This window comes from Amaranthus tricolor, chromosome 12 (genome assembly GCF_026212465.1).
Source record: "Amaranthus tricolor cultivar Red isolate AtriRed21 chromosome 12, ASM2621246v1, whole genome shotgun sequence".
Taxonomy (NCBI): Eukaryota; Viridiplantae; Streptophyta; class Magnoliopsida; order Caryophyllales; family Amaranthaceae; genus Amaranthus; species Amaranthus tricolor.
Genome location: NC_080058.1, coordinates 10,770,175 through 10,795,304, shown reverse-complemented (window position 1 = coordinate 10,795,304; position 25,130 = coordinate 10,770,175). Strand labels below are relative to the sequence as shown.

Sequence of the window (25,130 nt, the reverse complement as noted above, 5' to 3'; positions counted from 1 at the left end):
ATGTGGTTTTTATTTACCTTGATCTTCATAATTAAAAGTTTGTTCGTGAATTTGTTGTTGAATTTAAAATGTATAGTGGTCATATATTTATGAACATGATGGTGATGTTGATTTTGTATGTGTTGTTGTAGAAATGGATTCATTTCGTGTGACTGTTGTATGCTTTTAAAATGGTTTAATTCGATCAACTAGTAACAATGTTAAGTATGTTGGGGGAAGACGTAAACTGTTTGCATGCAACTCATACATGAATTTGAATGAATTAAAACATTTTATATGCTCTAAGATTGGCATTGACACTAGAAGAAGTACTGTTAATTTAAGTTTTAAGTACAATCTGAGTGGAGATTTGTTAGCTTTTCCGGTTGAGGATGAGGAGGCTATAGATGCAATGTGGGATTATTCAAGGTCTACCCCTACTCCTTCTTTAGAGTTATATGTTGAAGAGGTACCCCTCGGGAATGAAGATATCAATGTTGTGGAAACAAATGCATTCATGAATATAACTTCTTCTGCTCCTTCTCATACGCCCTTCCCTACCCAAGAAACCCAAAATCCCTTTATGCCATCTTCCTCTTATCCTTCTAATGAACCCAATCAACTTCAATTTCAAGTCTCAAATGATGATACTTTTAACTTAGAAGATACAAATGAGCCTTGGGATGATGTTAATAGTGAGAGTAATGAATTCGTTGAAGCCCCTTCTGAGGACGATGTGAGTGTTGACGAGGAGACTCTAGCTAATGACATGACCTTATAAAACATTCCAACAATCGTTGCTCCTACACCCTATGCACTGGTTCCCCCTCTAGATGAACACATTGAGGACAACTCTTGGAGGTCTTGGGATTGTGATACAACCTACACCGACGAAGGAGAGTTTCAAAAGGGTATGATGTTTGATAACAAGGATGTCTTGTTGGACGCTGTTAGATTGTATCATATTCGTAGGAACGTTGAGTACCGAACTGAGACTTCAAATCAAACCGTGCTCACCTTGAAGTGTAAGAGAGGGTGTGGTTGGAGGCTTAGGGCTAGGAAGAGTTCCTATTCACCATCATGGGAGATTGTTACATATAAAGGGAAGCATGGGGGTTGTGTATTAAGTACTGAAAATGTGTCAGCCGGACACATTCATTTGACATCTTCCGTGATTAACAATCTTATTAGAAATTGTGTTGCTCAAGACCCATTAATTAAGGTCTCTGTCGTGCGTCAAATGGTCAAAGACCAATTTGGTGTCGAAGTGACCTATAAGCGGGCATGGTGTGCTAAACAGCAAGCCCTTCTCTCCATCTATGGTGCATGGGAAGATTCTTATCCTCTTCTTCCACGCTTCTTGAAGGCACTGCAAGTTTCAAACCCCGGGACTGTAGTTGAGTAGTTCTTTAAGGAAGATAATGATGTTGGTGTGTATGTCCGTCTGAGTATTAGAACTTTCCAACGCGTGTTTTGGTCGTTCCAACATAGTATTGAGGGATTCAAGTATTGCAAACCCCTTATTGCCATTGATGGAACACATTTGTATGGTAAGTATCGCCATACGTTGTTGACTGCGATTGCCCAAGATGGGAACAAGGGAATCTTCAAATGGGTAATGTGAAGTTGAAGAAGATGTTTGGACGGACTGTAGAGCAAAGACAAGCACATAAGGTCATCGAGGGATTGAAGGCCATTGGTGTTGCTAATCGAGAGGCTCTTTTTTGGATTGATCAAGTTGGTGATATGTGTAAATGGTCAATATGTCATGATGGAGGGTATAGGTATGGTGTTACTAATACCAACTTAGCCGAAGTGTTCAATAACGTGATGAAGGGTGTACGTTTCTTGCCCATAACTACTCTTGTGGAGTTCACCTTCTATCGTGTTAATGATTACTTTGTTAAAAGACGCGAGAATGCAAACGCGTGGCTAATTGGGGGAAATAAGTACACTTCACACGCCACTAGAATTATCACCCGTAACACCGAGAAGGCAAACTACCATGAGATCGTCGCATTTGACTACAGACGAGACCTTTTCCAAGTTAAGACTGGATGTGGTAATAGAGGATCCGCCAAGGGTGGTAAAATACAAAGTGTGGATATGAGAAAGATGAAATGCACTTGTAACAAACCCTCCATATATCACTTACCTTGTTCTCATGTTCTTGCCGTATGTATTAAATGACATTTATCGTATGAGCGTTTTGTGGACTCCTGCTACACGACCCAGAGATATGTCAACACATATGAATCCATATTCTTGCCGTTGATTGATAAGAGGTCATGGCCTCAATACACCGGTGCTGAGGTGATACACGATCCAGATCACATTCGTGGACTAGGAAGAACTAAGTCCAGGAGGATTACGAACACTAGAACTTGCACATCAAGGTAAACAGTATTTGTATTTGAGTATATAAACATAAAGATTATCAAACAAATAAATAACATAAGTAAACAATTTGAGTACTCCTTAAGTATTTTTACAATAAATAACGCTTAGTTATTGTTGAATTGTAGCAGAGATGGATCCAGCAGCTCCAGGCCCTCTCGACCCTAGTGTGCTTACGATGCAGGCGGATCATAGAAGCAGTGTGCTATGGGATGTCCAGGTAATTGAATTTACCCTTTTTGAATTTATATGCCTTAATACTTTAACTTTAAGCTAACACAATATTTGCGTTTAGGTGTCCGACACGGAGACCAAGTACTCCAGGCATCCCGATTCTGCTCCGTGGGCGATTGACGCACGGATCTTCCCGTACCTTCAGCTCGCGAGGTTGTATGACTTCCACCTTATCGCGTACGGAAGAGTCGATCGGGTGCTAGTCACGGCTTTAGTCAAGCGGTGGCGCCAGTAGACCCATACTTTCCACCTACCTCTAGGTGAGGCTACCGTCACCTTACTTGACGTAGCTGTGCTTACACGGCTTCCCATCGAGGGACATGTCGTGTGCACCGATGGACGCCAACTCGAAAGTTGGCAAGACAAAGTCTATAGATTATTAGGAGTCCGACCTCTCGCAGAGGTAACCAAAGGGAGCACCTTGCACGTTACATGGCTTGCGCAGAACTTCTCGCACCTCCCTGAAGGTGCTGATGAGGCCACCATTGAGATATACGCTAGGGCCTGTCTCTTATATCTGATTGGTGCTGTCTTGTTCTCCGACAAGACTGGCAACCGGGTACAACTAGTGTAATTGACGTTGCTTGATGCGCCATGGGAGGTCATCTCAGGGTACAGCTGGGGTTCGACAGCCCTAGCGTATCTGTACAGGAGACTTTGTGAAGCTTCACGGAAGAACGTGAAGGAGATCGCTGGGCCCCTGATTATTCTGCAGGTAATACTAACTTTACATGTTACCACTTTGTTTCTTTTATTAAATGTTTTTGTGTTTCTTTTACTTACTTATAATTGTAATTCATAGCTTTGGGCGTGGGAGCACATTCTCATTGGTTAACCGATGAGGAGTGTGGGACGTGGTGCATTTGCGCCACCAATTCTTCCACCCCCACATGTGTCGTATGGATCGCGGTGGTCCTTTGAAAGACGAACAAGGACCCACACAGGATCGAGCGTGGGTTTCTACCGCGATCAACTCGATCTACTACGAGCTGACCAGGTAAGAACTTCACTACAACTTGTTTTGTAACTATCACATTGCGTAATTTTTATTAATCGAATTTTCACCCTTACCCCGCTGAGGCATACGCTGCATTGCCTCATTACTCGGGCATATTGTCAGGGGCGTGGAGAGCATCTGTACCTCTAATCTGCTTCGACATAGTCGAAGTGCATCTCCCTGAGCGCGTACTACGCCAATTTGGGATGGTACAGGGCATCCCACCGCCATGTGACACAGAGGCAGAGATCCATAACTCTCGCAAGGGTCGGGAGCCCAAGAACTGGCTGGAGATCAACGTGCGCCATGTCGCTCGTTGGGAGGACAGGCTAGAGCTGCTGGCTCAAGGTGCGCCGATCGAGGCTGTAGGCGCACCTACTTTGGCGGATTACATGCCGTGGTTCCTCTCCATCACTCGTCGATGGATGACACCAAGAGGTATCATGGCGGCAGCCTAGTACGCTCCCGCAGCACCGACGATGACACACTTTGTAAGTATTCTTCAACGTTGATTATTATCCATAGAACTTACACGTTATACATTTCATTAATACTTACGTCTTACTGCAGGCACAGGGCATTGCATCTGTCATCAGCTTCTCCCAAGAGGAGCCTGTACAGGAGATTGCCCAAGGCATACTCCTAGGGACACAGTTTCAACACTTCATTCCGGAAGTGACTGCGCCCTACACCACTATGTACGATTACGAGTCATCTCCTCATCATGCCGACATTCATCTTGAGGAGGTTGACTTAACGTGCCCGAACTACGGTGCCGGGTCCTCACAGGGTGCCACATCATCACAGTATCAATCACCTCCCCTACCTGAGCGTCATGCTACGGCCTCTTACTATCGTAGGAGGCGTCGTAAACCGTCACAGTTAGATAGGGTACAGGAGGAGGATTAGCATTAGAATACTGTTTGTATATATTGAACATTTGTACATACTAAATATTTGTAACATTTGGTCTTTTGTGTATAAATTGTAACATATATGTAGATGTATATATTTTTATCGTATTATCACACGTTTATTATGAATGAAATAATGTTAAGTACTCAGACTTTTCGGCGATGAATCATTCCGCCAAGAATGCAGTATGAATTAAATCAAAAATAAAAAGACAATCATATTCAAATATGGAAAATGCTCTCGAAAATTCAACTGAATTTGTTTCATGTTCAACGAATACATATCAAATTAAATAGTTCATTTGTTACGCTAAAGCAACATCGCTAACTAAGATTGCTTCTTAGACTTTCTCATAATCCTTTCAGTCTCTTCTTTCCTATGTGCCATATCATCTATTTGTCTCTTGAGATTAAAAACCTCATCTTTAAGCTCTTGTTTTTCCTTTTTAAGCCGTATTATTAGGTGTCTCTGCCATTTGGTACCCTCCGGATCAATCCATCTAAAGTATGTGCATCCTAATCCTTCAACCAAGTAGAAAGGGCAAGCAACAAAATCACGGCCTGGATCGAAGTCGCTTCAATCTGTATTAATCTCAACTTCATAACCACAATCACAAAGCTCTTCAATACAATGCTCCTTTGACATCTACGGAACACATATAATATAGTAACGTAAGTAAACTTTCAAAAATAATATTAACATTTATAAATTGAGAGTAAGACTAACATAATACCTTATGTTACCTTTAAAATTTGATTCAATAGAACAAGATTGATGTAGATTGGATATAATGAAGTAGGGAAATGATGGAGTTATTATAGAACATCATTACAACGGCTATTTTCAAGTTCGTAACGGCTATTTTTTTAATTAACATCGGCTAGTTTAATTCGTACAAAAAAAATTTTTTTAAAAATAAAAGAGATAAGTCGCTGTTACTAACAGCGACTTAAGGAGTTGATCAATCAGCCCCTTAAGTCGCTGTTAGTAACAACGACTTATGGATTTTAATAATTTTTTTTTTGGTCTTTCGCTTTTACTAACAGTGACTTATACCAAACCAATGATTTGGATGTACGGACGCTTATTTTGGAAATTATGTTTTCACGGAGTTTATTTTGGGAAAAAAGTTGTTCAATTATCTTATTTTATTCAAATCTTCACTGGGCTGTAGAGTTCAGACCCATCTGTGAAAGAAGCCCAACCCAATCCTTGAAATCAATGACTACTCCAAAACCCTAACCCTAACCCTAATGGCAGACTCTTAAATCCGTATATAAACAGCAGAACGCATCTTTATGCCTCATTCATTCTCCATCCTTCTCTTCCTTCATTAATCTTCATTTTCATTTTCATTTCTGTAAAGTTATTGATGTCTCTATTTTTTTTGTTCTCAAAAGAGGAGTAATATGCAGTGATGCTGAAAATCTACCTATTTTCTGAGAAACCATAAATGGTTTCTTTGATTATAGAACTTACCAATGGATCCTTCTGAGCTCTCCTCTTTTTTCCATTTTCTACTTTTTTTTTTTCTCTTTTTATAACTTAAAATTAATAATATCGAATTGGAGCCATTGAGGTGATGAAATTTGTCTCGGAAAATACAATATGTCGACCTTAAACAAATTCAGACTACAATTATCTGATTCAATGGCACCTCTTCTTCTTACTATTTCTATTTGGCATACTTTTTTCTAATAAACGTTTTCGATTCTTAATCCATTATTCTTTGGTTAATTGATCTTGTTATCGTAAAATAATTTTAAATTTTAATGGACAATCTCTTCGGCTACAGCCTAAATATAAGAATGGAAATTGATTTTTTCGTTACCGGTGTGAATTGAATTCCTATTGTAAAGGTGGAGGTGAAATTTCGATCATACCATGATTTAAAAACTGTTTTAATATTAACTTTTATTCAATTTAATTATGAATTTTTCTCTGTTTCTTTGATTTAGCGTCAAAGGAAAATGGAGTATTTTTAGGTAGAAGTCAATGTCATTGATTTAGCCTCAAGGAAACTGAACTGTTTTTAACTCATTTACAATGAATAGAGGGAGTAGACAAAAAAAAAGCTTTAAAATTAATTAATACTATCTCTAATTCACATTTATTGTCCTATATTAATTTGTCATAGATATTAAAAAAGAATAGATTATTCAGAATATTAGGTGACATGTGATTTTAAGAATTAATTGATAAATAATTAGTTTTTTTTAGAATTGAAAGAGGAATTTTAAGGGTAAATTGATAAAACAGTATGTACCATAGATAAAAATTATATATTTGAAATAAATTAACCCAAAAAATTGGCATATTCATATTTCTTTTAAGTTGGATGGAGTATATGATGGATTAAAATGAAAAATCATAAGTGGTGTAAAATGTAAATTGTGATGAATAGATGAAATAGTTCCGACATACTACTATATAACTTTTGGTCTGTTTTATTAAAAATTAAAACTAAAAAAGCTTCCAAGCTCCATATTACTTACAAGTCCCAACATTACAACATTATATAATTTATTTTTAGGGAAATTTTAAATACTGGCATTAAACTTTCATGAAACACAAGTGGTAATACTTTTATAAGTTTTCCATATGGCATTAAACTTTTATGAAACACAAGTGGTAATACTTTTATAAGTTTTCTATGGTAACATTCAGTTTATGCTTTATATAATTGTTGTAGTATTTTTTGTTAAAATTTTGTCAATTTTCGTTTAGTTTATCATTTTGACGTTTTTATCCTTATTAAATGTTAATTGTTGTCTTTATAATTTTTCCTAAACCATCTTTACGTTTTTAAATGTTTAATTCATCATTTTGACAAAATTTTGTTTTCATTCAAATTTTTGTTTTTATAATTCACCCTAGCTAAGTATATTAAGTGAATAATATGGCTTATGTTATGGAATTCAAGGCACCTTTTGTCAAAAATGCTAACAATTTGAATGAAAATAAAATTGTAACAACATTTGAGAGTGTTGATAAATTAAATAGTGAATTAAACGTTGAAATACTAAATTAAATATATAAGAACATAAAAATTGTTTAGGGTAAATTATAAAGATAACAACCAACACTTTATAAGGGTAGAAATGTAAAAATGGTGAATTAAACGGAAATTGATGAAAATTTAACGAAAAATGCTACGAGAGTTAAATAAGGCATAAGCTGGATACTATCATTTGAAAAAATCTTACAAAAGTGCTACGACTGATGTTTCATGAAAGTTCGATGCTACCATGTGGAATTTCCTAGTTTTTAATATATAGGTTAAAATATAGTGAAATGAAATATTATTTGAATTTCAGATCAATTTAAAGATTATTAATTTATTTTTTATAATTTTTTATTATATATAATTAAAAATATTAAAGAATAAGTAAGCACATAAAAGATCAAATGGTATAAGTATTTTGAAAAGGAGAAAATAACATTTTTGGCTCCTTCTCTCATCCTAGTAGACTCCTCAGACTCTAACTATCGCCACCACCATTAAGCAACAACATCATTGCGTCGGCCACGCTTTGCCCTACCCACAGCAAAACATTGACAGGATAAACACACTTGAGAACATTCCTTGTCTCTAACCCACTGTGAAAACGGCCACCCATTTACCATTTATTAATACCGAAAAAAAAAAAAAAAAAAAAAGTGATGTTAAAATTTTTTTAAATTACAATCAATTAAGTTCAAATTAAGACAATTGTTCGTGCTGAGTTTTCATACAAAAGCGACATATAATGTGATTATTTTTTAGAATACTTGTCCATTTTAAACCGTAAAACAATAGAAATATAATTATTATTTGAGTAGTTTTCAATATTTTTTTTATCAATAATTTAATCCAAATTTAAGCAAAAAAAACCAAATTGCACAAACAGTAATAGCCTAATGTCCACATCTAGGCAAACAACACCAAATTGCACAAACAATTCAATTTATAATATAACAGTAATAGATGTTGTATGTGATTATTGATTAGCACCAATTACTCCCACCACAATCAACTAGAAAAAAATGTGAAAAGTTGTAATTTAAAATCTAAACCTAAAAGAAATAGAAGCCTAAATAGACGTAAAACAATATAAGATCAAAATTCAACTTTAACATCGATCTTGTTGAAGAAAATAGAAGAAATGAAAGCATATATAATTTTTTGCTGAAGAAAAAAATTGCAGTCAACCAGTCACCATGAATTTGTGAAATAAATTATTTGAGATTACTTAGTTTTATGGGAGAAAAATTAAAGAAAAGGACTAACGGCCCGTTTGGTTAATGCTAATGAAGTAATGAGAATGAAATGCTGTAATGACAATAGTAATGAAGGAATGGATATGAGAATTGGTAATGAAGATTCTTTTGTTTGGTTGCATGACTAAAAAATGGTAATGAAAGATAATATTCCATTGATTGCATTTTGTTGTTAGTAATAAAAAATGGTAATGACTTTTAGTTTTATTATTGTATATTTGTATCTAAAAACATTATTTTATCTAAATTATTCTATCTAATGATTTTTTTTAATAATAATATTTTTTTAGATAATTACATACATTACCTTTTTTTCTTCAGCTCGAAACAACATTACCTTATTTTATTGCCACAGTAATACTTCATTACCATTACAGCCTAATACCAGGTTGTTTGATGGTAATAAAAATGACCCTTTTTGCTAATTCCATTACCTTATTTTATTACCATCCATTACCATTGAAGGCATCCAAACAATCAAATTTTTTATTATTTAATTTTATTATCATTACCGCCCTCTAATACCATGTACCAAACGAGCCATAAAAACAATGATGGGTGAAAGAAGTTAGAAAAACACTGAACACCTATTGACTCTTATGCTTTACTTTTGAAGTTACTCGACTTTTTGAATCCATTGCTAATGCAAAATGTAAACTAAACAGGTTATATAGTTACTCTTAGGGCACACCTGGAATGATTATAATGAGGGGAAAACAGTATCCCTGTAATTTTTTTGGGTAAAGTCAGCTGTCTTGAATGGATAGACAAAAAAAAGTAAAAAAAACACTTTTTCACCTCTATTTGAAAATAAATATTTACCCCATTTCAGCATATAAATATATATACTCCAGCAAGGTGAGCCAAGGCATTGAAGCACATGGAGAAGATGATGGTAATGAAGAAAGTGAAATCTTCTTTTTCTTTTGGGTGGAGTTATGATAATAATGTTGTCAAATTTGCCAAACCAATCTAAATTTTTCCCACTAATTATTTTCTCCTTTAAATATTTTCTCATATTTTTTAATATTTTTTAATTCATAAATATTTACCACTTAAATTAGTAATAGGATTCCAGGCAAGCCCTTACACCCCTAAATGTTTCATGATATATATTTACATTTGAGAGGAAAATTCTTATTCAAACACAATTAGTATTAAATAGATTTCAAATTAATCTTTCATGCATAAAGCATATCATTATTTTAAAACAAACTACATAGTATTACTTACATAAAAAAGCTAATTATAAGTCTCGTTCAAACTAACAATGTATAGTAGCTTACACCATAGGCATTTAAAACCTATCAATTATTTATAGTACATACAAGTAGCCATTATTAGTTAATTGTTCTACAATTTTTACGAACTTCTCCTCTAGAACCTTCTTTAACATCAAGCAAGCTCATCTTAACCATAGCACGTTGGAAATCAAGGAAAAACATAGCTTGATTCATGGCATAAGCATTGACAATTCCTCGAGTTCTTGGAGTATCATATAATGTTTGATCAGAAGTGAGTAAGCCCACTTTGTTTTGCAATGCTTGAAAGTAATCGTTATCAAAATCGTTCCTTGTGTTGTCAAATGGTTGTTCGGCTTTGTCTCCTGCACTACATGTCTTGGAAAGTGTCTGCGCGAAATCAGAATCTAAGGATGGGTCTACATCATGTGTTGCATCAAATTTACTTAGCCTGTTCTTGAAGGATGAACACCTTGCTACTCCCAATGTGTGGGCTCCTATGTTTAGTATTTGGAAGAAACACATCATCAGATCCAAGTTATGGGCCCACAATACAAGATTATTCACATTATGATCACTCAAAATAATACTTCCTATATACTCCCTCCGTTACAAAATACTCGCTACATTACGGCTATTAACACTATTTATTATTCAAGTTTATTTTACATATTACTGTCAATGTGTAAGAAAAAATATAGTCAAGTGAGATCTTGTTTAAATCGTCTTATCACATACTTTTATAATATTAACTTAATTTTTAAATGTGCATAGTTTTATATATAAATAATCAAAATAACACATTGACTTGCATAAAAAGTCAAATGTAGCAATAGAACGGAGGAAATACTTGTTTTTAAAAGTTCTCACTATATTTAGATTTTAATCCTTTATATCTTTGAATGTGTATAATTAAAACAGAACATTTTTGATGACAAATTTGAAAGCCTCGTGCAAAACTTTTATTTTGCATCTTATTTATAGTAAATATAATTATTTTATTAATAAATTTAACATATTTTTTTATTAACTTTTTCATATACGGATGAAAGAGGGGACCCATGCGGTCGATCATTTCGCACACGCTAAAAACCCCTCTAATTAAAAATTATAAAAAATCATCAAGAAAATGAGTCGAGATACCTGACAAAGCGACCATCTCTTGAGCAGTAAAGCCACGCTGTCCGAAAACTCTAATGAGTTCAGAGCTGTTGAATGTGGGAAAAGGTAGGTTTATTGTATCTTCGATTTTTGATCTCCTTCCATCCTTCCTTCCTTTTGGTATGTCGTATATTGGACCACCACTCTTCGTACGTTAATCAACACATCAATTTAAATTAATTAGTTAGAAACGCATGTTATTTAATTATATTAGTTATAATTAAGTAATCTAATCTAAAAGCATTATTCATTGTCTTACAAGGAAAACTGCATCTCTTGCGGCCATAGCTATTATATCAGCACAAGATACAACTCCTGGACATTGATCCTCAAGCTCGTCCTTAATTTCATCTATGAGATCATACCCTCTTAAGCTTAAATTTCCTGGAGAATCTTTCTCCGCAGTGTTATCTTTTGTTGAGTCTAAAAGTATCGATGCATCACAACCCTGTATATATACAAAACAAAATCATGAAAATATTTACGTTCCTCGATAAAGATTATAATCTTGCTTCGATGGGAATATTTGACTAGGATTGGATATATGCAAGTTTAACCATAAGCTTAAGTTTATGGCTGACCCTAGATATACTCTATCATGGTTACAATCCTCTATCACACCCTGTCATAAAAGATTCATTTAGACTAAAAGTGTGAATGCAATGCATAATCTCCTCATATATGGTGTATTATAATTAAATATTCCACTTACAAATGATGGATAGATGAGATTCAAACTTATAACCATTCTGTAACGTTGGTGTCTAATATATCATATTAAGGAACCATTTCAACTAAAAACTTATACTTATAGCTAATGCTGCAACAAATGTTATAGCTAATCCATTAACCATTGATTACAAACAATATTTACTAACTTTACACAAATAAAAATTATAAAAATTTATCAAGTCATTTCACTACCGCCTGTTATATTCTAAACAACATATAAACCTTTATCTTTATTGATCATGTACGTGGAAGCAAACAACACAACAAATTAAATTAAAAAAAACAAAAAAAAAAAAAGAAATTAAAGGTAGTTTATAATTAGATTAATACCTGTATCCAACAATCATGGAAATGCAATCTTAAAAGAGGGCCAGCCAAGGTAGGATCATCCTGAAGAGCCCTAGAAACTGCATTCCTTACAATGCCTTCAATCATCGGACATGTCATGATATAATAATTCATAGACAATGCATCTGCTCTCAATCTAAAACCACTTGCTACCATTTCAATCAAAAGAATCGCTCCCAATAAGTATCTCATCATCACTCTACCCAAACTTATGGGAGATTCACCGTTACAAGAAGGCCTCATCATCATCAAATTAAATACTAACACGTACTTAATTAAGCGCTAATATATAGATTCTATGAGCAAGATATAGTGGGTATGATGATAATGATTAATAACGTAATTAAGCACTAATTAATAGTTTATAAAGTATGATTAATTAGTTTGTTGTAGTTCAAGTGTATGAATAGAATTAAGGAGATGTATTTATAGTTGGGGAATACAAAGAAAGTACGAGAACGTAGTATAGTGGATGTGTATAGAAGACGAAAGTGGAATAGTGGAACATATTCTTGTTGGATTCCACTCACGTTGAATTGGGAAATTAAAATTAATGTCAAAATTAAGATGATAATCCTACTTAATTACTCTAATTGCATGGTAATAGACACGTAAACTTGGTTTGAATTATATGGCGGTTTGTAATGTTTCTCCACTACCAAATACTAAGTCATGAGCTTACACATTTGCTCTAATGGCACCAAGTTTATCTATAGTAATTATAAAAATATTTGTCAAAATTTTATTTTGTGATTAGCAGTACCGGATACCGTCAAAAAAAAACAAATTTTTCTTGATCCGTTGAATGTAAATTTGTTAAGGAACCAACTCAACCAAAAGCTTAAGCTGATGGTTGAGACCCCAGGATATGTTATATACTCTAACACGCCCCCTCACACAAGAGCCCTTTGGGCTAGAAGTGTGGATGCAACACAGACACTCCTTATAGCTGGCACTAAATATTCCACTTTAAATTAGGGGTGGTTGAGATTCGAACCCGTGACCTCTTGTCACATTGGCTCTGATACCATATCAAGGAACCAACTCAACCAAAAGCTTAAGCTGATGGTTGAGGCACCAGGATATGTTATATACTCTAACTAAATTCAACTATTTTTTATTTTTGAATAAACTCACTTATTTGGTATAATTGCTGAAAATGTATCCAACTATTGTTTATTCCTAAAAGCTTGACTTACAAAGAAACTTTACAAATAATTATAAATTAAATAATAGTTAATTTATTTTTAGCAAATATATTTAATAGGTTAGTTTATTTTAAAAAAAATTTAACAGATATATTAAATATTAATTTATTTTGACAATTTTCACTTAAAAAAATATATGATAACCGATCTTTATGTTGGCAAGTATTTTGAAGGTTGACTTATATTACAACATTTACAAGGTTGTACACAATTAATTATAACATAATAGAAGTATATAATGTTATAAACAAGACTTGATTTCGGTATACTATATCAACATCGTAGAAAATATTACTTAAATGTCAAGTAACAAACTGCTATTAAATAATTTGGGCTATGTTTACATAAAATTTAAGATAGAAAGGCAAAAAAAAAATAATAAAGGAAATAAAGGGGAAAAAAAGGAAAAATAATAAGGTAAACTTTCATTGTCTGTTTAAGAGGAAAGCGGATGAGGATAAAAGAAAAAACAATTTTTCTTTCAAATCTTTTCACTTTTGAATAATTTTGATCATCAATAAAATTAAAGGAACTAATTAATGCCCATCAAATTCTTTATTTCAAACTTATTGTCCAAACAAAAGAAATTTATCCTTTTCCAAATCTCTCCCTCGCACTTCCTTCCAATTTCGTCAATCCAAACAAAGTGTTAAAGCTTCATGCTATAAGCCTATAAGTTTATGAATATTGCTAACGAAATCCCTCATCAGTGCATTTGCTAATAAGACTATAAATCAATTATAAATAATAGACTATAGTATATTTAAAACTAAATTAAATTATACAAACATAAATTATACTCCCTCTATTCTCATTTGTTCTTCGCATTTATTTTTTGCACAGTTTTCAACGTAAATATTAAGCCTTAATATTTCTGAATACGCATCATAAAAAATTATAAAAAATATATAATAAAAAAGTATATATTAAGACGAATCTAACGAGATCTCATATGGATATATTTTATCATCTGTATATGTCTTAAAAATCTTAATCAAATTTCTCTCTCCAAAACATAATATTATAAACGGGAAGAACATTAGAAAATAAAAAAAGTATTATATAATATAGCATAAAATTTTGAAATAAACAATACGCGTCAAAATATTATCTTCTATTTCGTTTCCTAATTTTTAACATTTTCAAACATATTACTATTCTCCTTAACAAACAACTTAGGGCCGGGGGTATCTGTAGCTTTTGCCAAATTTTATTATAAATACCAAATATAGTTGAGATTTTTGAGGCGATACTATACAAGTTATTAGCGCAATCCATGTAATCCATTAGAAATATAGCGTCCGAATACAATAATGGCCCGTTTGGTTGATGGTAATGAAGTAATGGGAATGAAATGTTGTAATGGCAATAGTAATGAAGGAATGGATATGAAAATTGGTAATGAAGATTCTTTTGTTTGGTGTGCATGATTAAAGAATGGTAATGGAAGATAATATTCCATTGATTGCATTTAGTTGTTAGTAATAAAAAATGGTAATGACTCTTAGTTTCATTATTGTATATTTGTATCTAAAAGCATTATTGTATCTAAATTATTCTATCTAATGATTCTTTTTTTAATAATAATATTTTTTTGGATAGTTACATACATTACCTTTTTTTCTTCATTATTTTTTTCTTCAGCTCGAAACAACACTACCTTATTTTATTAGCACAATAATACTTCATTACCATTACAGCCTAATACCAGGTTGTTTGATGGTAATAAAAATGGCCCTTTTTGGTAATTTCATTACCTTATTTTATTACCATCTATTACCATTGAAGGCATCCAAACAACCAAATTTTTTATTACTTAATTTTATTATTATTACCGCCCTCTAATACCATGTACCAAACGGGCCGTAAGTATTACACAAATAACATATTTGTACGTTACGAAGTACTAGTACATCCTAACTTTTGACTTATGACTTAAATTGGTGTATCTATACTTCTGTATTCTTCTACGATCTTTCTTGCCAAATGTTGCAACATCAGTCATTGACTAGTTATATAATTGAATAACAACATATATTGTGAGCCTCAAGCGTACACTTAAAAATGTTTATAGAATATTTTTCTCCCCACTAGTATGAATGTCGGTTTGATTGTCAACATTTTTAACATATAGTTGGATCCCCGTAGGATGAGCATGAGATTTGTTAATCTTAATTCTACTACAAAAAGTTTGACTAGAGAGTACATTATCAAAACATTTAGTGTGTTTTGTAAATTGCTTTTAATTTGGTTTTTTAGTTGATTTTTTTTTGGATTTATTAGTAAAATAAAATAAAAAATGTGTTTACTTAATGGTTTTTAAATCAGTGACAAGTTGACATTTAAGTAAAAGTGAAAACGATATTTTAATTGATTTTGGCTTGTTGATCCATTTTTTTTATAATAAACAACTAACGGCCAACAACGAAATATATAATTTTATATTACCAAACATCTCCTTAAATAGTTGACTTGTCAAATTAGCTTAAAAGACAAAAAAAAACTGATATTTTTAACTAATCAAACAAACTAACTAAAAAAATCAACAGTAGTCCACAAAAAAAACATTTACCAAAGACAATGCAAGGTGTTGACTAATTTAGAAGCATCTAGATGCATGCAACATGATAGCATCATCTACTCCAAATGACTCGATTGAATAACAAAGCCTAGTGATTCAAAAGATAATCTCACTTTTACTTTGCTTTCTTGAATATTAAAACAATTGGAAGTAGAACATTATTAAGGGTTGATTAGCAACACAATTGAGTATGGTTTAGCTTCAATATTAACTTATATGTTCATGAAAGCAATATCATAAATACTACCTTTGGCTTTGAACTGTTGCTACACTTGCATAGTAACCATTTATTATTAATCAATATTATCTTATATTTTTTAATGTATAATTTGTATCTTGTTTGAATCATCCTAACCTTCAATAAATATTTTGTAATATTAATATTTAACAATTTTTATTTATGTATAAAATATTAAGAATTAAGATAATACCTTAAACAAAAATAAAAACTATAACCACTGTCACAAATTAAAAAATGTATACAATACAGATCTATTAAAATCTCTAGAGTACATACTAATATCTTAGGTTTTTTTTAAAAAAAATATTAATTTAGTTTTTATGGCTTGTTTAATAGTAATTGATATTAAGTGAGGAGAATAATAATAAAAACTAATATAATTATATAAGAAAATTTGTTGTATGTGCTAGAGTGGACACAAGTCATAACTAAAATGAAGGCAAAATAGTGGTACAATGGACGATTGCGCTGGTTCCCATTTTGATTGGTTCCAAATTTCGTACACTCAAAAAGCAAAAAAAAGCTGCTAAAAAGTGGAGCTTTCCGCGTGAATGATTTCATTTTATGTTCACTTGATGGAATGGTAATGGTTTACTAATACTGGTTTAATTATAGTCATAATCATAATTAAATTGTAAATCCTCTACATAGATGATTTTTTTTATAAGCGCATTGTATTTATTAAAAAAACTTGAAACTTAAAAGAAACACAAAATATGTCCCTCTCTTACTCCCGTCACTTTCTATTCTTCATTCTCTTTAATATATTAACTTATCTTATCTTTTCTTCTAAATTGTGCTATTACAAAAATCTTGCTCAGTTTTGACATTTTATTGTTTCTTGCTCAACATAATCTGTAGATAATGTTCATCTAGCTTAACTTCGTGTTTATTTATGTTTTTTATCTTGTTTTTTGGGTTTATTTTTATTTTTTTTTTTATTTCTTTTTTTTTTATGGCTCCAGATATTACTTCTTTAAGTAATGACTTCTCAATCTTTGGACGATGATGCACAATTTTTCAAAGAAAGAAAAAATTGTAGCAAGTGGTATTAATTTTCTCTTTTTTTTTTTTTTTTTTTTAAAATTTTAGAATTAGCTAAAGTTATGAATATGTATCGTGTTAGTCTACAATCTTTTAGATATAGTTGTATAATAGTCCTATTGTGTAAACCTATAAATTTTTGGAATGACATTTTTTAAGTTGTGATGTTTTGGAATCAATTGAAGTTATGAGACATGTACGTAGTTAATACAGCAATGACAATGCAACTTTGGTAGTCACTAATGCAAAAAGAAATCTTCCATTCCATTAATCAACATAGATATTACATCCAAAGTGCAAAGACAAACTTTGCATACCATTCATCAAAATAGCATCAAACAAGGGCCATGGAAGCCTATGGTTATATAACAATTAGTTCAAAGCATACTCTACCGCAAACAATGTTCATTTAAAATTTGTCAAATGCTGATATTATGCGATGTTTTTTAAATATGAAAACTCAATCAAAAATAAAACAAAGTTATATCTAATTTTTATTTTTATTTAAATTATTGACATCACTTGATTATTCACTAGTGGAGAAAACGTATCTGCTGCCATTTATTTGCTGCGGTTTTTTATATACGCAGCAATAAATAGGAAAAAGAATTTAGAAAACAAAAAAACCAATCACATGCTGCGGTTTCTTCATTGCCCGCAGCAAATAGTCATTGAACAGATCAAATGCTGCGGTTCTTTGTGAGCCCGCAGCAAATATTTCCATCAAATGCTGCGGTTTCGGTTATGCCCGCAGCAAATAGAGAATCAAATGCTTCGGTTCTTTTATGACCGCAACAATTAACTAATTTAAAAAGGCGCCTTTTAACGTATATTTTCATAAACGAACCCTATTGTTTCATGCATAAACCATAAACACACGCACGTACAACAGGTTCTTCTTCCTTTGAAATTTCTCAAACTTCAAACAATTGTTCTCTGAACTTCAAACTTCGAATTTTCATAAACCCCCTTCTTGTTCATCATCTGCTCGACTATATTCTTCTTCTCCCACGACTTCTACTGTTCATCATTCTTCAAAACCCTTTGAAACCAAAAGCATTTGGTCTTGTTCATCTTCAAAACTCACGAATTAAGGTATTATTTCTCTTTTTAAATTCTCAAACCTTTAAGTTTTTTCTAAGTTCATAGCATACGAAAATTAGGGCTAATTTTTTTTGTTTTTCTTTGTAGATTATTACATAACCCACGAAATCAAGGTAATTTCTTTTTGTTTTGTAAATTTGCAAGTTTATATTTTTAATTTTTTACTTGTAATTTAGTAATTTAGCTAAAAATGTGGTTTGTTAATTATTTGCATATTTAGTAATTATCTGTGAATGTGGTTTGTAGGGATGGCAATGGGTCGGACTCGGCTCGGATTATACATACTCCAACTTTGCTCCGGATTTTAGTCGAACATTTTTTTTCACTCCACCTCCACTCGGAGTCAGATTATGCATACTCCAAGGTTGCCCCGAATCGGACTCTCGGACCTCCAACGCAGTCGGATACGGAGTCGGATTATTATCAAACTTTATCGTTGTGATATTGTACTAATGATTTAAAGCATACGAAGTTAACAAAATATATTTTTCAAATACAATTTAACAAAAAAATATGTACTTTGAATTCAAGTTTAACATGAGAAATATTTCTAATACTACAATTTAACAAAATTTTCTCGCATTTTGATTTGGCGTATTTTATTTCTCTTGATCTGATTTGTCGTATTTTGATTGATTGATCTAAATAAAAATACCAAGTAGTTTTTCAAAATCGAAATTACAATTAGTATGAGAGAGAGCTTGAATTAGTCACGTCCAGAGTTTTAAAGGAAACAAAATATTGGGTTAAAAGTGAAATTCAAAGTCGAATTTCCTTCAGGGTCGCTGTAACACCCCGTAATTTATCAGATTTAAAAAGAAAATATAATAAGATAAAAAAATAAATAAGGTTATTCAATTATACTATTTTACATATATAATTATAAGAATAAAGTAAATTAAATTTTAACGGTAACGAGTTTTATCACGTACGATGTCATCGCGTGACGTTTCTTTTCTGTTTTCACAAAATCATAATAATTACTTAATTAATTAATTAATTTTAAAAAAAATGATAATAATTAGGGGGAAATTGAAGGGGTGGCCGGTTGGTGGAGGGAGGAGTCTTGTAACTCCTCTCATAATTGTGTATTATGGCACAATTATGACCATTATCTTAAGTACTATTAATCCTTAAATTCCTTTGATTTTCCTCACCATTTCAAAACTTCAAGTAAAACAAAAAAATTCAGAAATTTTCTCCCTTTTTGCTCCTTGAATTCGGCACATTCAAAAGGAAATAAAAAATTCTTGTTGTTCAATCCAATTCTTTAATCAAAGGGTAAGTTTAATTGAATTGTTAATTATAGATTTTATATACTAAGATTTATAAAGAAATTATGTTTTATGTATGATGATATCCTATGACTTATAAGAGGATTGAATATTTTTCTTTTATATATGAAAATTTTCTCTAATAATCTTTTAATAAACTTTAATTTGTTAAAAGGATTAAGAAAAGAACTTCTTGATCAATATTCTTTAACGAAATTTAAATTTGTTATAAGAATTATGAATTTAAGGTTATAATGATATTTAAATAATTTTTTTATGGTTTACCTTTCTCTAACAAAATTTCAATTGTTAGATGAAATTTAAATGGTATAAACCAAGTAGTGTAGTTATTCAACAGATTATAAATCCTTTAGTAAAATTTGACTTGTTTGAAGGATTGTGTTTATACATATATATTTTGATTTAAAAGGGTGATTTGGTTTTATGATTCTCTACAAAATTTTAATTTGTCAAGAGAATCAAGTATTTAATTTAATTATCATAATTTATGAAATTTTAAGTTCTTGAAGGATTTTGTGAATGTGATCTTGTTAGATGTATTTTGGTCATGGGATTTAAAGGATTAATCATTTGAATAATGTACATATAATAATAATAATAATAATAATAATAATAATAATAATAATAATAATAATAATAATAATAATAATAATAATGATGATGATAAAAAAATAATAATAATAATTTTCCGGACAGCAGCAGTTCTGTCTCGGTAAAGGTGCCGATCCGGATACGTCAATCGTGTTCCGTTGTTGTTTTATTTACCGATGTGTTAAAAAACTCGCTAAACGTTTAAAATAATTAAAAATAGTAATTGGATGTTAGAAATTATGAAATTTAGTACCCAAGGTAATTGACGCGTTCTGAACGCAGCAGCGAAGTCAGATTTTTCATTTGAATTTATTAAACTGTCCAAATCGATCATTTAAGTTTCTGGTTAAAATTTACAAAATTGGAACTATTAGGAATTTGATAGAAACATTTAAAATTATCAAATTCTAGTGATGTCTTAGTAGTATGGAGTGGATTAAATGTGTAAACACGTTCTAATACGTGACTGGTTTGTGTGTGTGTGATATTTAGGTCCTCGATTCATAAGAGGGCGAAATTTCTATCGTGGTTAAATATTGTTCGGTTGCAGCGCTTAAAGGTACACGCTTAGACCATACTGTTTATGTGGTTGTGAAAGTAGTGTTGTTTCATTCCTAATCGAGGCGTTGTAAATCACATAAGGATTAGACACCTCAAATAATTTGAAAGAAATAAATTTTGAAATTGAGAATTTATGTGTTTGTCACCCAAAGGGGTTGACGTTTGGTTATATTATGTTACCCAAAGGGGTTAACGTATTGGTTTGGATTATTACAATTATTGTTCCCATGGCAGTTTTGGATCATTACGGTCACCATGGGGGTATGCATACTTTAGCCTTTGGCGTCCCGAACAGGACGGGCAACGTCTTAGGTCGGTGGTTGCCTTGGGATTAGCTCTCCCAAGTGTATTCCTCCAAAAAAAGATTTGGGTTTATACTTGAACGACCCGAACAAGACGGGCAACGTTACAAGTTGGGATTAACTAATAATGAATGTATTAGAGCCTATGCATGCTAGGATAAACATATTGCTTGTATTCAACCTGATTGATATTTGTATGAAGTCTCTGACGTGTATCGGTTTGTTTTTTTGGAACCTACTGTGTGTTGTCATACGACGACTAGTAGGTTAATTGCAGGTGGGGTATGGAGTGAGGTCTCGACTTAGAACCCGTACTCATCAAGCCTATGCTATTATCTTTTCGTATTGGATTATGAGTAGAAAGAAACTCTGTACTTATGTAACAGGACATCGTGTAGTTTTCTTTTCGCTGCCGCTTATTTTCGATTAGCTTGTCTAGAGGCCCTTAGGCTCTCGAATTGTACGTAAGTGCTTCCGCTGGCTTATTTTCTTTCACGTTGGTACCGTTTTCTGTTTTATTTATATTTCTTTATCGACGGAACGTTGACGATCCTAGAGAAAAGTCTTCTATGGAGTCCAAAGAGTGAACTGGAGTTTGTATTTTCATATGGATGTCTGGGTCACTTAAATCGGACCGTTACAGTCGGAGTGTCGAATTTTTAATAAGGTCCAACTCCGGTTCGTCTCTAACTCGGATTCGTATCGTGAAGTCGGAGTTGGAGTCGAATAACCTTTTCCTCGGACTCGAATCGGATTATTTTCCTCGGATCGAGTCGGACTAGGGTCGGATTCGGACCGAATTGCCATCCCTAGTGGTTTTTGTGGTTTGTTAATTATTGTTAGAATTAGAATACTTATATTTCTAAGGTTAAATGATTTAATTTTATTATTTATATTTTGAATATGATTTTATTTACAATGTAGTGCTTAATATTGAAGTATGAAGTATATAATTAGAATATGTTTGGTTATATAGAATTAGAATATGTTTGGTTATATAGAATTAGAATATGAAGTATATGAAGTATGAAGTATACAATGTTAATTATTCAAAGTATATATATTTAGGGTTAAATATGTTTGTTATAAATAAGTATATATGTTAAAAGTTGTGTATTAATTTTGTTTTGAATTAATTAATCACACTAATTAGGATGACAAAAGATCGTTCTTGGATGTATGGAAGCATTGAATCCTCGGAATATATTGACGGGGGAGTTGGTTTTTATTGCTCATGTGTCACTTGTGGCAATGTATCAAAGGTAGATAGTGTTGATATCCTTAGGGAGCACATACTTCGATGTGGGTTTAGGCCTCAATATCATGTTTGGGTTTGGCAAGGTGAGGAGGGAGTTTACAAAGAGAAAAGTGTTGTTGAGGACGTCAATGATGTGGCTGATGTCAATGAGGATGTAGTAGATCATGTTGATAGGTATGAGACAGATGATGAGAATGTCGATGAGGATGTCGATGAGGATGTGGATCGTGTTGATGAGATGATGGAGGGAGTCGAGGATGAGTTAGGAAAACGTCATCGTGTTTTTGACTTGTTGAAGAGGCTAGGGTATTGTGGTATCTTCTAATAATACTTAGATTCAAGCGCTTGTTTTCTATAAAGAAAGATGCGTTAAATTTAAGGTGGTATGCAGATAGGGTGAAGAAAGGTCACTTGCTCACACATCCATCTGATTCTCCGGAGTGGAAGAGTATTGATAGGTTGCATAAGACTTTTGGGGATGAGGTTCGTAATTTAAGGCTCGGACAGTGTACGGATGGAATGAACCCATTCGACAATCTTAGTTCTCAACATAGTACTTGGCCGGTACTGTTAGTGATCTATAATTTGCCACCTTGGTTGTGTATAAAGCGTAAGTACATCATGCTTTCTCTTCTTATCTCGGGTCCTAAACAACCTGGCAATGACGTAGATGTATATCTTGCACCTCTCGTCGAGGATTTGAGAAAGATGTGGGATGAAGGCGTTTCCGTGTTTGATGCATATGCTAATGAGGAGTTCACCTTGCGTGCAATGCTTTTATGCACCGTTAATGAATTTCCGGCATATGGCAACTTATCAGGGTATAAGAACAAAGGGAAGAAAGCATGCCCAATATATATCGATGACATGGAATCCACGTGGATTCCTAAGTGTTAACCGTTTTTGACACTTTTGCGCATAAAGTGGCTCAAACTTGGTTTTGATGCGAAACCGGGGCTGATTAAGGCCTTGGTTATGCAAGGATTAATGTTGTGCGAAAGCTTTGATTGATGACACAGACAAAAACTACAAATGATCATGAAAAGAACACGAAACAACCACAAACACTTAGACAATTCTGATCTAGCAAACTGTCGAGCAACCCTCCTTCAGCTCAGCTTCTAGGAGTCCACGGGGATTGTTAGAATGGTTTTAGGACCTTGATAGCTAGATCCAAGTACCAAGATTCCATTTCCACTTTAGCCTAGGTCCTGGATGCATAGATTTGGTCTCCACGTATCGTGCAAGGTGGTCTGGTCACTAGTTTGCTGCTCTGTCGTGAGGTCTGTATGCAGCCTTGTGTGGGCTCCTTTGGTATCTTCATTTCATACAACCACATTTGTATCAGATTTGCATGAAACTTGGCACACAACACTCTTTGGTATATATTATTGTGTTGAAGTGGATAGAATTGAAAATCATAGTCATATGCTAGAAATTACGTGTTAAGTTGCGATTTTATGCGTTTTTAAGCGTTTTTGTCAATTTCGCGCGTAAAGTAGCTCAAACTTGGTTTGTTATGCACGAAACTTAGCACACAACACTATTTGGTATATATTATTGTGTTGAAGTGGTTAGAATTGAAAATAATAGTCATATGCTAGAAATTACGTGTTAAGTTGCGATTTTATGCGTTTTTAACCATTTTTGGCACTTTCGCGCGTAAAGTAGCTCAAACTTGGTTTGTTTTGCACGAAACTTGGCACACAACACTATTTGGTATATATTATTGTGTTGAAGTGGTTAGAATTGAAAATCGTAGTCATATGCTAGGAATTACGTGTTAAGTTGCGATTTTATGCGTTTTTAACCCGTTTTAACACTTTTGCGCATAAAGTAGCTCAAACTTGGTTTTGATGCAAAACCGGGGCTAATTAAGGCCTTGGTTATGCAAGGATTAATGTTGCGCGGAAGCTTTGATTAATGACACGGACAAAAACTACAAAGATCAAGAAAAGAACACGAAACAACCACAAACACTTAGACAATTCTGATCTAGCAAACTGTCGAGCAGCCCTCCTTCAGCTCAGCTTCTAGAAGTCCACGGGGATTGTTAGAATGGTTTTAGGACATTGATAGCTAGATCCAAGTACCAAGATTCCATTTCCACTTTAACCTAGGTCCTGGATGCATAGGTTTGGTCTCCACGTGTCGTGCAAGGTGGTCTGGTCACTAGTTTGCTGCTGTGTCGTGAGGTCTGTATGCAGCCTTGTGTGGGCTCCTTTGGTATCTTCATTTCATACAACCACATTTGTATCAGATTTGCACGAAACTTGGCACACAACACTCTTTGGTATATATTATTGTGTTGAAGTGGATAGAATTGAAAATCATAGTCATATGCTAGAAATTACGTGTTAAGTTGCGATTTTATGCGTTTTTAAGCGTTTTTGTCAATTTCGCGCGTAAAGTAGCTCAAACTTGGTTTGTTATGCACGAAACTTGGCACACAACACTATTTGGTATATATTATTGTGTTGAAGTGGTTAGAATTGAAAATCATAGTCATATGCTTGAAATTACGTGTTAAGTTGCGATTTTATGCGTTTTTAACCGTTTTTCACACTAACATCTATTTTCTCTTAGTGCTTTCAACAACCTTCTTCCGTTGAATGCGGCTACTACGCGCTGAAGTACATGGACGATATTATAAAATCCGTGAAGGAGTTTGGAGTCGAAAA

General features: G+C 33.0%; 1 protein-coding gene and 2 non-coding genes across 3 annotated transcripts; 2 read left to right on the top strand and 1 right to left on the bottom strand.

The window, feature by feature from the left end:
* Nucleotides 1-5,931: 5,931 nt before the first annotated feature.
* On the top strand, nucleotides 5,932-6,020 carry LOC130797384 (small nucleolar RNA R41). The gene has a single exon (XR_009038852.1). It is a non-coding gene; the product is annotated as a small nucleolar RNA R41 (small nucleolar RNA).
* A 74-nt stretch (nucleotides 6,021-6,094) lies between these two features.
* Nucleotides 6,095-6,175, top strand: LOC130797385 (small nucleolar RNA Z155). The gene has a single exon (XR_009038853.1). It is a non-coding gene; the product is annotated as a small nucleolar RNA Z155 (small nucleolar RNA).
* A 3,853-nt stretch (nucleotides 6,176-10,028) lies between these two features.
* Nucleotides 10,029-12,650, bottom strand: LOC130796804 (peroxidase 47). The gene is made up of 4 exons (XM_057659199.1): nucleotides 12,247-12,650; nucleotides 11,444-11,632; nucleotides 11,167-11,329; nucleotides 10,029-10,520 (listed from the first exon to the last, which is right to left on the bottom strand). Exons 1-4 carry the CDS (start codon nucleotides 12,511-12,513, stop codon nucleotides 10,123-10,125), a joined length of 1,017 nt encoding a protein of 338 aa, XP_057515182.1. The 5' UTR covers nucleotides 12,514-12,650; the 3' UTR covers nucleotides 10,029-10,122.
* Between the last annotated feature and the right edge of the window lie 12,480 nt (nucleotides 12,651-25,130).

Coding starts and splice junctions, on each gene's coding strand:
- LOC130796804 (XM_057659199.1), bottom strand. CDS start 12,513: ATGATGATGAGGCCTTCTTGTAACGGTGAATCTCCCATAAGTTTGGGT. Junction 11,633..12,246: donor TCCATGATTGTTGGATACAG/GTATTAATCTAA, acceptor GTATATATACAG/GGTTGTGATGCATCGATACT. Junction 11,330..11,443: donor CAAGAGATGCAGTTTTCCTT/GTAAGACAATGA, acceptor TAACGTACGAAG/AGTGGTGGTCCAATATACGA.